This window comes from Vicugna pacos, chromosome 1 (assembly GCF_048564905.1).
Source record: "Vicugna pacos chromosome 1, VicPac4, whole genome shotgun sequence".
NCBI lineage: Eukaryota > Metazoa > Chordata > Mammalia > Artiodactyla > Camelidae > Vicugna > Vicugna pacos.
In genome coordinates, this window is record NC_132987.1 from 64,253,773 (window position 1) to 64,269,157 (window position 15,385).

The window sequence follows — 15,385 nt, forward strand, 5'->3', positions numbered from 1 at the left end:
CGTGGACATGAGCAAACGCAGGGGTTTCGTTTCAGAGCTTGTCTGGTTGAAGGGGAAAGAGAGAAGTGTCCCACCTGACCCACCCCGGTCCCTCTGGTCCCCAGCACTCCTCCCGTTGCCCAGGCCTCCGGAAGGCAACTTAAAAACCACTGCCCTGACGGTTCTGGCCCTTTTGGCCGCATGGGTGAAACGACGGAGACTTGGGCCGACCGTGTGACTTGTCTGGCCATGCGACTGGTTGGCGGGGACTGCGGGAGCTCTTTGCACACACAGAGCTGCCTGTCTTGGGAAACCACGAATCTTCCAGGCGACGACCCGTTACCTCTTCTTGAGAGGATGGTCACCTTGATTTTCTTCCCATTTTGGCCTGACCTCTAATTCTACAGTCTGGGTCATAAATCTGAGCGGGGTGAACAAAACCTGGGCTCAGGAGGAGGAGAGGCTGGGGCTTATTATCTCTTTTGTTCAATGTGGTTTTCTCCTAATTAGTTAAAATCTACTATTGGCATTCTCCTTCACGATAAAATGGGGATAAATAATCCCTAGTGCAAAGTGTTATCACAAAGATTAAATGCAATAATGTATGTCAAACAGTGCTTGGCGAAGAACAAGTCTTCCATGACTAGTTAAATAAAGATGACCTACTTCTAATCTCCCTTTTGCTAAGCGGCCCACTGTGGCAGTGATTTATCTCAATAGTTTATCTTGCAAAAGTCTTCTTTTCTTCATAATGAAGCCAGAAGGTCTCCTGTGCCTTCCCTGTTAGGGCACTCACGTTTCTCTCCCTGATTTACCCATGCAAACTTGGTTTCTGTGTGGTTTTCCCTTCTACAGGCAACCATATGAGCACTTTGGAAAAAAGTTATTATTTCTTCTTTCGAGTTCCCCTCTGCAAACCGACCGCCCACATCTACCACCAAGGTTTTTCACAGAGCGAACTGCAGAAAACTCTTGCAACGCCAAGTCCTGGGGCTGAGTGTCTCAAGACTGACCACCGCAGAGCCCTCTGCTAGTTTCAAAAGGTCACTCACACCTCTGCCCCCGCTTACTTTTAAATCAGTGGTTCTCAATCCTTGACCCAGGTGGCTTAAAAAAACACAGTAACAAGCCAATGCCTGGGCCTCATGCCTAGAAATTGTTTTAATTGGTGTGAAGTGAGGTTGAAATCAGGAAGTTTGAAAGCCGCCTCAGGTGAATCAACACACAACCTAGTTTGAGGAAAGCCTCTGAAAATTCCGCTTTATCCAATGGAACTGATCTTAGATAAACCCACTTCCTGCCCCTGAGGCTTCTCTGGAGTGGAGCAGGGGAAGCCTGGGGCATTTGGTAAAAGCCACTGCTTTGTCCACACCTTACAGATTCCCTCTCTGTGAGGAGCCCCTGGGCAGTGGTAGAGGGAGAAGGAGTGGTTCCAGTTGAACAATTAAATAAACCACCAGCATGCATGGCGGGCATGGCGGGCAGCACGGCCTCCCTTGCAGGGGAAGCTGGGGAAGCCAGGAATTGATCCACCTGGTTTAGGTGAGTCAGGAGAATGACATTGAACCAGTCATTTTATACACAAAGAAAAGGAGACCAGGAATACTTCCCAGACGTTAATAGTGGTTTTCTCAAGGTGATGGGATGAAGGGTGGCTGTCCCCCTCATTCAAAAAGCATTGTCTTCTCTAGGCTGGTGTAAGGTTTTCTAGATACAGAGATGCTAAGACAAAGGTCCTGACCTCAGGATTTATAAAACAACTGAATGCTGCGTGATTATTTTTTCCTTTTTTCTTCTTACCTGGGTTTTCCAAATATTCTGCAGTCAGTGTGTTTCACTTTTGTAATTATATTTTTTAATAGATAAAAGGTGCAGCTAGAGCTATTAGAGTGTAGCTTCCTCAAGGACAGGATCCGTTTGTTATTCAGCTTTGTACCTCAGGTCCCTAGCCCCTGGTCTGCCTTGTAACAGGCATTTAATTCGTGTCGGTTGAATGAATATTTGACCTATGTCCTCATTTCAGATTCATACACAGAATCCGGAAAAGATCTATAAAATAATTACTTCTGGGTATATTACTAATCATATTTGACTCAAGACTGTTTGCAAACACAGTGGAATGCAAACTTTTTGGAAAATGATTTAAAAACCATCAAATCCATAGCCTCTGAGGGAGGAGGTTCCTAGTGGGGTGTGGCGCTGGAGGGATGGTAAACTCTGGGAGCAGCAGAGCACGTAGTATCCAGACCCTAAGGTAGACGTGATCTCTTGCCTTGAACAACATTCCCAAGCAGCTTAGGCCCCGGTTTTATCTGTAAAGAGGGGACAGTAATGCCCACCCGGAAAGCTGTTTGACAGAAGGAATTAATCTATTTGATGATTTTTTGAGCCGACCCTGCTAGGTGGTAGCGTCCAGCCGGGAGCGAGGCAGAATGCTGACTGCCTTCAGTAGGCCAGAAGTCCAGTGGGGAAGGTGAAATTCAGTGACATCTCCGTGCCCAGGACGGTGCCCAGCTGATGTTAATAACCAGCTTCAGCAAACATGAAGGACTGCCCTCTCCCTCGTCCTACTCCTGCTCAATCAGAGGGACTCCAGGGTTAAAAAGAGTTGGAGATGTGGCCAGCTCTGTATTTCCCATCTTGATGGGACTCCACAAGGGAGCAGAGTCCACACCAGGAGTCTCAGTGAGGAGATGGATGACAAATGGAAGAGACAAATAGAAGTCTCCTACATTATAAACATGTAGTGGGCTGTCATAAACCTGCACTGTGGCAGTACTTTTATAAATGCCCCCAGCTGCTGCTTAGAGAATTCTTGCCTTATTTTTGTTTCTCATCACAACTCCACTGGTGACGTCTGTTATTGAACACAGGCACCATTTAAAAAGAAAATCTTTCTAGTTTGGGTGTAGACCTTAGTGGGGACCTTGGAGAGAAAGGCTGTCCATATGGCTTAACTGTAGGTTCTCCATCTGGAAGAGGCTAGTGGGAAGCACCCATCTTCACACCTCTGCGGCTCGGCCCGGTCCAGGTGTTGCTGATAAGAGTAATACCATCTCTGATTTGTTTACGTCATATAGTTGGCACAAACTACTCATAAATTCCTTCATTTGCTCCTCTAAAACCCTGGAGGAAGTGCCGAGCAGGTGTTATTTATTACTACTTCCAGAGGCAATAGGGAAGTAAGTGTGAGATCACGGGGACAGTGACAGAGGACTGGCTCTGAGCCCTCCTTCCACCTCAGCATTCAGTGCTGAGGCCAGATCTTGGGAAAAGCATCGTGAAACTGTCATCGATGTCAAAGTTCTGCCTGCTGACCTGTGCTCCCCAGCGTTGCTCCCCATCATGGGAGTCCTCCTCTTTCCTCCAGCAAGGACCAAGAGCCTGGGAATATCCACACTAATGTTTCTCTAACTGTGACTCTGAATTATGCCCATAGGAGATTCCGCCCTCATTTTTCTCTCTTTCTACTCTGAAGCAAATCAGAGTATGACGTGGAGGAGGGTCATGACGACCTTCTCACACGGTGTCTTTATATTTGTCTACGGCTCCCTATGGACTCGAAGGCCCATGCGGACAAGGGCCACGTTTCTTTCACTGTCATTGCTGCAGAGCCTAGAACAGTACTTGGCACATACGTGCTCCACTGATACTTGTCAATCAATGAAAATGTAAAATGGTGGAGGTTTTAATTTGGGAGAGAAGAGTTGAGAAAATGCCTTGCCGTGAACTTGCAGTGTTCTCCTATTTCCATTAATCTGGAATGTGACTTGTTCTGGACTCTCACTGGTCCGTCAGGGTCTGAGATTTAGCCAAGAGTGATCCTCCCCTCCTCTCTGCTCCTTCAGGGGCTGGTACCCGTGGCTCTGGTCAGTGCTGCCAGCTATCATAGCATCGTCCCTGCATGTTGACTGCCCTACTGGACTTGTGAACCCTTTGAAGATAGTAACCTGTTTATGGGGTCTATGTACTGCCTGCCATATTGCTTAACATAGCACCTTGCACACAGCAGAAGATCAGGTAGTATTTATTAAATCAAATTAACCGAGGTCACTCCATGAGTCGACTAGAATTTAGGTCTCCTGACCACCTTGTCTGGTGTGTGCGGGGACCTGGGGTATTAGCCTGGGCCCTGAAGGGTTAATCATAAGCTGTACATATTTCTTGAAACCCAATGTTTTCCTTCCTTAGAACCAGTTTGGGGGCCCGCGTAGAGGCCTGGGCGGGAAAAAGGAGAGATCTGGAATCCGAAATGGAAGCGGCTGTGGAAGAAAGATAACGTCGTTCTTTCTCTGGAAGACCCGCGTCCAAGAGGAGGAGGCTGGTATAGACAGTGTGGGAAAAAGCTGCTTAGGAATCTGGTTTTATTTGAACAGCAGAGGGCGGCAGGTGGTAGAGCATCCTCCCAGAGCCGGCACAACACAGTCCAGCAGCAACTTGGTTCTTCCTTCTCGAGAGAGTTCCAGCCATTTTCTTGATTTTTCTTTAAAATAGGAGGGCAGTGCCACAACAGGAAAGAATTACAGGTAAAATCAACCAGCAATGAACAACATGCTGAGCTCTGAGGAAATCTTGAGTCTATTTTTCTTGCCAGTCAGGGTCCAAGATTCTGACTCCACGACCTGAGAGTGAGGATGAAATCCTCATCTGCCTAGAAAACTAGGCACCAGAACTCACTCCAGAAGGAAAATACCTGCTTTTTTTTTCTAAATCCCGCATCACCAGTCACAAAACACAGTTCAAAGCTACATACCAAGGATGCTGAAGGAATAAAAATGGTCAAACAAAACTCCAATCAAAAGTCCTAAACTCGACTCAGAGCTGCCTTGAATGAAGCAAAATTTCTATACTCTGCCTCCTCTTCCTAGTCTCTTTGTGCTTGTTTCATGTGAATCCATGTTCAGAGGAGGAAGGAAAGGGATTTTAGATGATTTTAGGCGATGAGATTTGGTAATAAAACGAACAGATACCAGACAAACAATTTCTAAAAACTGAGGTATGATTTCTGGTTTGGAGGTTTAACCCTTCGTGTTTTCAATCTGACCAAACCAGATATGATTTTCTAACTTTTTAGAAAACATTTCTCTAAAAATTTGGAACATATTCCAACCTCTGCTCATCTCTAAGAGGGCATAAAACAAGCTGCAAACAAACAAACAAAAAAACCCCAAAAAACAAAAAAAACCCACACAAACGCAACAATCCCCAAAAGCAATAGAATGCTCTCTTTGAACCAGTTCCTTACCTCCCAAGTATTTTCTTTATCATTAAGCTCTAAGTATTTTTTCTTCAACCATAATTTTTTTCTTTGACCCAACTGTAATAGAAATGTTTTAAAATTTACAAATGTATGAAATTAAAAAAAATTATCTTCTTACTATTGATTTCCAACTTAACCTCATTGTGGTCGGAGAACTTGGTCTATAAGACACTGATTCCTTGATTTCTGTTGGCTCTGGCTTAATGAGTAAAACATGGTCAATTTTTGTAAAAAGTCCCGTGTGTCCCTGAGAAGAACGCAGAGGCACCAGTTGTTGGGTATAGTTCTCTATGAATGCCTGTGTGTCAAGCACATTGTTTTATGGGTATTTCTAGTCCAAATCTCTCTCCTATCTCTCCTTGGTATTTTGCTTAGACAACATTAAGAATGTCCTCAAAAATAAAAGGACAAAAATATGACTTTGAACAGAATAATGAAAAAAATCTACCACCTATCCCACAAACAGTTGAGAGGAAAGGAACTGAAAGGTGGTTTGCTGCTGTGCACGCATTGGCCTCACGGCGGGGGCGCTCAGCCCACGGGAAGCCTGTCAGGAGGAGGGCTGGGGTTGCAGGGCGGGAAGGTGCGGTGGTGGCCTTCTGCCTTCCCTTCTGTAACTCCCCTTTCCAACTTGGAAGCCAAGATCTTGACTTTCGATAAAGACTTTAGGGAATGAATATGCTGGGGTCTCATCCCTTAATGATTTGACCTTGATCGTATCCCTGTTCCCCAAACTTCTCTTACTGAGTGAACCAGCCTCCCAGAGTCTGTGGACCCACAACAGGTCAAACTTTGCCCCGAGGACAGGGGAGAGGGGAAGGCTGATTCCGGGGAACTCCCACACCGACAGCGCTCCCCTGACTTCCTGGGCCACACTCGGCCGCTTTCACTCCTTCTTCTCCCTGTTCCTTCTCGGCCTCTCACTGGTGCTCATTCCTCTCCCTGGCCGGGCCATCAGGCATTTTCCACCTTTCACTAGGTCCTCTGCAACCGCGCTCCAACAGGCCTGCCCGTCCCCACTGTTCTTAGTTAGGTGCCAGTTATCTTCCTAAAGTACAGAATGAATCCCCCGGACTCTGCCTAACAACCTTCCACTGCTCCTCACTGTCCACTGGGTCAAGTCCAGGCTTCCTAGCAAGTCCCCTGAGGCCTTCAGAGTCTGGTTCCAACTCACCTGCCAGGCTCTGTCTCCTACAACTCTTCCCACACACCTAACCCCCAGGTCCCCAGACCGAATTCTCTTCTCAAGATGTGCCAGGCATTTTCATACCCCAGGGCCTTTGCTCAAGTCCATTCCTCACCCTTACCCTTCTCCAAGATGGTTTACATTCTATCAGTCCATCCAACCCAAACCCTGCCATCGTGTGAAGCCAGTGACCAAGCTCACAGGCATCCTGGGAGACAGGTTGTGAATGCACAACCGTGGGAAGTTCCTTAACCGCTTTGTGCTCTCTCACCTGTCAGACAAAAATAATCATAACAGTACCTATGTTATGATGCTATTGGGAGGAAAGAATTCAGTACGGAGCCAGGTACACAGGAAAGACTGAGAGAGTAGCTACTACTATTACCCCAGTGCCTGAGTGGGTGTTTAAATACCCACTGAACAAATACATGAATGCTCCTGCCTCTATTAGAGCACGTTTTGAAATCCGCTATATAACATAGGCATTTAATCAAAATTGCTTACAGTCACATGGAGGGACGTGATCTTAAATAATCTGTTGGCCCTTCATAGTATTCACTGTGATTCTTTGTGTTAACCAACTTTTGTTAACTTGAATTGACTAGGAAATCACGTTGAGTGAGTCTGTAGGTGAACCCTGATGCCGTAGGGTGTGGGGAAGGGAGGCGGTAGCCTTTGCTCCTCTCAGAGCTGGTTCTCAGAGCAACTTCTCCCAGGTCAGTGGCACCTTGTAATCTTATTAGTGAGTGACATACATGAAATGGGCTAGGCGTCCAGAGGGTGAGAGTGCTATTGGACACGCATGGCTAGGTGACTGTGCTGGCCTGAGAAACCAGTGCAGACATTTCCAGCCCTTGAAACTGGACCTCTTTTAGCTTCTGTGGCTGGACTCCTGAGTCACTGGGAAAGGGTGCGGGTGAGGCCAGATAATCACCCCAACTGTCAAGAGATTAAAAAAGTTGTTGAGGAAGAAATTCTCCTCCAACAAGCAGATGTGCAACAAGGAAGGGCCTGAACCTCACCGCCCTTAAGAAAGTACCTGGGCCTCACGTGGGGAGCAGACTTCCTATCATGTGCCAAGTTCGGCTCTCTCTCCAGGAGAGCAAAATCTTTGGCCATCACACCTTAGCTCTGCACCATAACCAAGACCTGCTCTTTTTATTTGTTGCATGACCATGACCTCTCTGAACCTGTTCCCTCCAGGAGGGTAAGAAAACCTCACCTTCCCCAAGTGGTTGGAAGAAATAGAAACCATAACAGATGTGACCACGCAGTAGAAGACCTTGTAATTAATTCTCCCGGGAGAGAGAAACCCCAGCTCCATCTAGCTAAATGCCCTCCTCCCAGTGGCAGAATATAAATCAATCTGCATGGAGAGTTAGAACAAAGCTAGGAAAAAAGGTGAGTCTTTGGGCCAAACCTATCAGATCTATTACAAGGAAAATATTTTGTAAAAATAAAACGAGAGGAATGCGAGGCTCCACTTTCTTTTCTCCAGAGTTCTTTTCATAAAAAAAAAATTCTTTTTATAAAATGCAGAAACAGGCACTGATGGAAACACACTGCTGGTGCCAGGAGGTCAGTCACCTGACTAGGGGCATAAAAATTTCCTTCCATCTGTCTGGCCAGGTTATTTTGGAGCTCTGAATCTGGGACAAGGAGCCAAGGCGGCTGAGGAGGGAGCAGCAGGCTGGCTCTTTGAAGATATGGAAGCTGCAGCTAGGGAACTATGGGTTTGGGGAGGGAAGGAAGGGTCAGCTCTGGGCACTCAAACCCTTTCCAAAGCCAGCAGTGGGCACTCCAGCTGGGTCTCAGGGGGAAATTCACCCAGGCCATTGTGCCATACCCCTGGCAAAGCAAGTTTCAGGAGCAAAAGCACCTCCCCTTCTGTTGGGGTCTCACTGTTTTCAGAGTCAGCAGTTCGGGAGAGGGAAGTCTTTGGATATCACACCTTAGCTCTGCATGGGGCTCACAGGGTTCGCACCAATTACATAAACGCCCGTGCCCTCGGAGCTGTGCCGCCTCCCACAGAAAACCGAGGCTCAGAAAGCCTGACTGGCCTGAGGCCTCGCAGCTGACTGTCTCCAGACTGGAGTCCAGGTTTTCTAGCTCCCGTTCCAGGGTTCTTTCCATGTGATACTGCCTTTGTGTGATTTTTAAGTCATACTTCAGCCTTGGAGAGCTGGGAGGGGCAGGAAAGATATTCCTCTTTGGTGAGCTGGAAAATTGAATAACAAATTCAAGCAAAAAAAGTGGTACCAGAAGGCAGGCCTTCTTGTCTGCCAGGATCTGTGTTTTAGATGAAAAATAACCTGGAAATGGGGGCTCCAAGAGGGGAGCAGAATATGGTATAGGTGGGGGGACAAGGGCCAGGGAAAACCAGACACTGCCTGTAGGGCACCTGCTTGTTTTCAAACAGAACAGTACAACTTTCTCTGCCTCAGTTTCTCCTCCTAGTCTCCAAAGAGGCGAGAGGGATGGAGAACAAAGGGGAGCTGTTGCGTAGTGGGTACAGTTTCAGTTTGGGATGATGAAGCAGTTCTGGAAGTGAGCGATGGGGATGGTTGTGCAGCATGGTGAAAGTACTTAAAGCCACTTAAAAAAGGTTCAATGGCAAATTTTATGTCATGTATATTTCACAATAAAAAAATAAATAAATGAAGGGGTATAGGGTTAACTAACAATTTCCAAGTTTGTCAATGATTCTTACACTAATTGGAAACTTTCTTCCAAATTAGCTTCACTGTTCCAAATACTTTTTCTCCCACAGGATCCTAACCCTCTTCTTACCACAGAAAGCAACCCCCTGAGCTAAATATCTGGTGGCCGGCATTACGCTCACACTTAGTCTGTGTCGTGGATAAGGCTGGCCCCAAGTTAAATGGCTGAGGCAGAGACGTAGTCTTTTTGGAATCATGACAACCTCTTACTCTGATGGATTGACCATCTCTGCTACAAGTATTCAGGAAAACAAATTAAGATGCTTTAATTCATTGGCCTTGACATAAAAGATGGGTTGAGACAGTTTATGTCCCTGAAGACAGAGGCCCGAGTCTGGGAGGGTGGTTCAGGCCTTCCGACGCCAGCGTATGATGCAGCCAAGTGTCAGTGCTGGGGTTGGAGGGTAGGTGCCCAAACCCAAGTGCTGACAGTCTTCAGACAACTTTTCAGAGGTGGCACAGATGTGGGAACCTGTGTGTCCTGGGTCCCAGGAGAAACCCAGACTTTTCAGAGGTGGGCGTTAGCTAAGCAGGCAGATGCTGGGCCTCGAGCCTGGACCCTGGCTCCAGCCTGGTGCCAGTGCAGACACTGGGCAGGGGCATGGTGAGAAGCTGGCAGGTGGGTATGTGGTGCCAGCCTATCATCACACCTGCCCACCTTGTCCATAGAAGGCAATCAGCAGTCTAAGCTCTATGGGAAAAAAAGAAGTCACTTGTTCCCAAGAGAGTCTAGTGTTAGGTTTTCAGCCTGATTTGACTCTTCTTCCATGTATAGACACTTCTCTTATACACACTACCCCCTCCACTCTGCCCCTCGAAGTGTCATCAGTGCAAGGTTAAGAAGGAAGCTCAGCTAGGGGCAGATTCTCGTCATTTTTAGAACAGTTCCCTCGAGGTGTGCTCACGGATCAGCAGGAGGGAAGGTGGGTGGCAGGCCACGACGGGATCACATAGACCTGGAGAGTCTTGCGGGGCTGCTGGCGTGGCTTGTGGTGCTGGGAGTGGGTTTGTATTTGAGAATATTCACAAGTGTGTCTCTACAGGAGCAGATAAAGGATGTTCACATTAGAGCAGAATGGCCTCCCTTTACATAACTAGGTGTTCTCGGAAAGCTGTGTAAATCGGATTCCAAGGATCCAAGGTGCTTTATTTTCCTCTTAATTAGCTTTGAAGGATGTGCCTACAGATGTACCTAAAGCAATATGTTAGGAAATATGCCAGCCCTGAGAGTATCAAGCAGCTGGTGTGTGAGCAAAGACCCTGGGGAAACTGCTTCTTAAAGGAACCCTTTAATCTACCAATTGAGAATAAGTAAAGAGTGCTTTGGCAGTGATACTCGTGTAGAGGCCAGAGACAAGAGTCCATACACTTCTAGGCTGGGAGCCAACATACTGGCATCAGGTCAAGGGCAGGCATTTGGCAGGGCAGGACTTAGCATTCAGAGATCTAACACTGACAGTGCTTGGGGTGCGTGGCCGGGATGTCCGCTGGGATCCCAGCCCCAGTGGCTCTTAGCACAGGCCAGGGGAGTTGCTGTTCAGCTCAGCAGTGCACAGAGACATGCTCCCAATGAGACACCACCTATCCCAGTCATCAGGCTCAAAGACAGGAGTGGGGCTAGGGGGCCAGGCTGGGCCTCATAAAGATGCCCAAAGCTATCAATTTAGCAGCAAGCATCCTTTATGAGGTGGCTGGCCACCTATTTCTCAAACTGGGTCTTTAAGGAATAGCTCTTTTCAGTAGGCATTCCCAGCCATTTTCTTCTGCGGTGGACACTGCAAGAAAGTTCTACCTACCTATCCCTTGAGAAAGCTCTCAAATCACATTGAACGGATTATCTTATCTGTTATCTGTGTCTGAAAATACTAAGCCAGTAGGGCCAAGATGCCTGCTTTCCCTCAGCACCTGCATATGTGCTCCAAGTTAATTTCAGCATGGCAACACAGTTCAGAAGAGCTCACGGATCCTTAGAAGGATCCGTATGGAATATGCAAGGGCTGCAGGGACCTTGGCTTAACTAGAATATTTGCAGCTTCCAACCATATGCCTCCTCAAGAGTCCCAGTTCTGCCTCAAAGACTGTATTTGAAAACCTTTTGCAACGCATCAACGTAATTTTTGACTTCACTCTATTCAGCGTTGCCATCTTAATACCTTTCCCTATGCACCCATAGCATCTCTCTGGACCATGTGACTCCGCCCATGCAGAGGGCTGCAAGCCTTGGAGGAATGAGAATACCAGAAATGCGTGCAATTCACAAATCAGGGCTAAGACGTGTGCGCACGCACACGCAGAAGCTTTTGCTTATCTAAGAGTAGAATGGGACACTGGATTATATCAGTTAACCCTCTCAGTGTCTGTTGCTCTCACCTGGCCCCACATTCCCCTGTGCCCAATTTTTCCTTTAAAGAGCAGAGTGGGAAATTCTTCCTAGTCACCAGAGCTGAAAAAATGTCCCAAATTGCCTTCTGGAACACAGATACCCGGCTTTGCCCCTTCCTCTGCCTGGCCTTCCTCTGTATATTTGCAGATGACATTTTCAATACATGCCTGCAACACTTAGGTCTGGAGATACAGGTGCCATGAGGCAACTACAAGCTGACAGGTGTGGGCTCCATGACAGCTGGTGCCTATCCTATGAAAAGCAAGGAAAGCAGAGCCAGAAATGTCCCCCACCTTCCTCATTCTCTAAGATACATTTAGGCTACGAACGCCATATCTGCTTCCTCCCACAGGGGAGCACTGCACTGACCTACACCTGCCAGATTTAGCTCTGTGGCAATACCCACATCCCCAGGGGACCGATTTATCTTGGCAGAACTCCTACTTCCAACCACTTGTCTCTGGCCTGATTCAACGCAACTGTTGTCTTCCATAGCTGACTTACCCCTTCTTGAGCCGCATGGTCTTCCTTGGGTTTTGTGGTGGTTGTCATAATACGGTGGTAGTTTTTTTTTGGATTAGGTCAAATTAGAATAATAATAATAAAGGTCCATCTAGTTAAGCGGAAAGCATAGAGCTATAAAAATGAACAGGTTTAAAAAAATTCTCCATTTTGTGCATAGAGGAAATCTCTAAACTTCTATCCATTATTAGGGATGTGGGCACAGATTTGGAGAAAGACATTTCAATTTAGTCTGAAGGACAAAATGACAGGGAAAGCCAGCTCCACGTTTGCTCCAATTCTCTAGGGCTTGTAAATTGATGATGCTTGTCACTCAGTGGCAAGCCATGTAAGAGTCCTGTTTCTGCACCTCCCAACAGTCCCCAGCCTAGAAGGAGTTGGAAGTTAATTCGATGTTCTTGTTGTTGGAGGTGTTGGTTCTGCTCCCACATCCCTGCAACCCTAGAGTATGAGAAAGGCCCCTGGGCAGCGTTCCAGCCTCCTGGACTCTCCTGAGGTCTTTGCCAGGCCCAGGGGGGACGCTGTTCCCAGGGCTCTTTCCCTTCACGGCAGGCACAGCCGGGCCCAGGAGCCCCGGGGGCTGGGCCAAGGCGGGTTCTGGAGTTGCTGCAATAGCTCCTCATTTGCTATTGGCCAGCTACACACAGTGCCCAGGGGCCAGGTCATCCAACAAACTGGACGGAAGCAATGACTTTGCTGGAGCCTTGAGGGAGGACTAGGTCCCAGCAGAACATAAAGAAGAAAGAAGAAAGATGAAAAGGGAGGAGAGAGAAACTAAAACGAATGGGTTCTTATCTTTAGCTGGGAACCAACCACTCTTTATCAAGCTGTTCTCCATGCAGAAATGTGTTTCCAGTTATGAAGTTGGAGATTTTCTACATGAAGCCAAATTTGCCAAAGAAGAAAATATTATGCGAGCACTCGAGAGAACCAGAAGCTTGGAAAAAGGTATCTAGGTAGAGTTTTCTATCAAAATCAAACTGAATTATTTCGTTTTGTTTTGTCTTGGTTTTTAAGTGGGCTGGGACACCCAGAGGTGCCCTCACGTCACAATTTATCCTTGACTGGCTGGTCACTTTAGCAAGGCCACTGTTACAGAAGACACCAGAAAAGACAATCATTGTAGGAAAGAGGACAATAGCTGCTTCTACCTCCATGCTAGTATTAGGGTCAAGATCATCACACTCTGACTCCTCGGAACTGTTCGTCTCCTTGATGGGCAGCATGAGGAAGGGGGAAGAAAGAGAACACAGTTAGAACACAGGCAGCTGCGGCTGGAGAGCGAGGAGAACTGGAGAGAAGCATGGACAATGGGAAATCGGCTGGAGAAATACCGGTGCTGTTAAGGTGGGGTGCAAATCACCGAGGGCGGCAGCATGCTCTTTTCGGGGAGAGGAGGCTGGGACTGTGTGGACAGCCGCTCATCTCACAGGAAATAGCAATGGAAGCAACCAAATGAAGCCTGAGTGCTGTCAAATTTAAACTTGCCTTCTGTGAGGCTGGACTTCCCAGATGAGGGTAAAGAAGAGAGTACAATTTCTTTTCCCCAAGCAGGACATTAGAATGGGTTTCGATTGTTCTTAATTTGCCGAGGAAGGGAAATAAGACTCAGGGAGATAATCACACAGTGTAATAATATTAAACAGCAGCAGTCCAATTTCCACTGTCCAGAGGCAGATCTTTTCTGAGGGCCCAAAGTAGAGAAAACAGAACATATCATCTCTACAGGGACTTCCAGGGTCTGCCCAAACTTAGAATCAGTGAGTTCATGGTAATTGTTGGATTATTACAAAGCACTGACTTGGGCTTCATCAATGTGCCTCTCTTCTCTGCTCGTGCAGAGGCCTGAAGGTGATGGCGTCTGAATACTGGGGAAAAGAAATGAAACTTTACCAAGGACACAGTAGCCCTTATATTCCAAACCTCAGACTTCAAAGGGTTGGAGGTTTGGAAAGCATCCTAATCTCTTTACCCTGCATGTATTTTCAAACCTACGGTACTGAATGGGTGGCCTGGGGAACTTTAGTATGAATCAAGCATCTTGCATTTCTAACAGAATAATACTGCAGATAATTTTGCTATAAAACATCTGCATAGTACACAGAGAAAGGTATAAAAGAAAAAAAGTGATACTTACTTATTTGAATCGAAGTTGCCAGGAGAAATAAAAAATAAAAAAAAAAATTGATCTCGCATGCAAAATCCTACTAAACTACTTCCCCTCTGGTCCCCATCCACCCGCACTGCCTCGGGAGGATGCTGCAGGGTGGGAGTGGATGAGAGGTGGGACACAGCTCCGGAATACCTTACTCACTTTAACAGAGACTTTGTTGCCCAGAATATCCTTGGGTTTACGAGGCCCTGTGGCTTCATTTTTACCCGTGTTCTCCACTTCCGCCCGCTTTCTCATGCGTAGAGTATGCCATGAACATGACTTCCTGTTGTACCAAAAAATGCACCAATCAAAATGGCAGGTCAGGGCAGACTGAGGCGGTGGGTGGGCTGGCCACCCTTTGGGTGAGTCAGTAGGTGAAGTGCTCTGGTCAAGCCCTGGCTTCAGAGGCCCCAGATCTGCACACCAGCTCCTGCGGTGGCTGGCAGCAGGTATCACCTCCAACAGGAAGTGAGTGAGGATGAACTTTGACCCCTCCTGATAGATGTGCAAGGTTGGTTGTAGCATTTCAGGGAAGTATGACTACTGACTTATTAAACTCTACTGGGGAAGTTTTTATATCATACTGATGAGGCCTTATTATAGGACTTGGGAATTCCCTTCCTGAAGGGTGTGGTGGATGGGAGAGGATTCAAGGGGTGGGGCAGGGGTGGAGTGGAGGATAAAACAGGAAAGATAAGGGAAGTATATTCTACAGTACTTTTCCAGGATCAGATAGAAAGACCCCAAAGGGTGATGCTGAAGTTTCCATCTCACTGTTTGTATTTGGGCTGTGGCCACTCCCAAACACCACAGTGTAGACAGGAGATTTTAGGGCCTTTTACTTAACAAACAGGTGAGCACTACTCATCTATCAGCGTAGTTTAGGACGAAGGGTTTCTCGGCCTATGTTCTCCACATCACTCCATGTTTGTGAGTACAGGGCTCTGTCAACCCCTAAGAGGTCCTAGAATTTTCCTGTTGGGAGAAGACCCAACACGTGCTCTCAGGGAAGTGAGGGCAGCAATGCCCTTTCACACTAACCTAACTTCTTTCTTCTCATGAGGGGGTTGGGAGCTATTTCCTCACAGACCCATAAAGAGAGGCTCAGAGCAGGGCTCAAAGACAAAGACACCAAAAGCCAAGTCACAAACAGCATCAGGGACCCTGGGCAGGCATCATC

At 47.1% G+C, this 15,385-nt stretch overlaps 1 protein-coding gene across 1 annotated transcript in view; it reads right to left on the reverse strand.

The window, feature by feature from the left end:
• LOC140697099 (kalirin-like) overlaps nt 1-15,385 on the reverse strand; it is a 112,698-nt gene that overhangs the window by 24,045 nt on the left and 73,268 nt on the right. Inside the window, exons 17-18 of the mRNA XM_072963940.1 lie at nt 14,365-14,488; nt 13,202-13,261 (exon numbers count right to left, since the gene is read on the reverse strand). Coding sequence (XP_072820041.1) covers nt 13,202-13,261; nt 14,365-14,488 — 184 coding nt within the window. The remainder of the gene's footprint in view (nt 1-13,201; nt 13,262-14,364; nt 14,489-15,385) is intronic.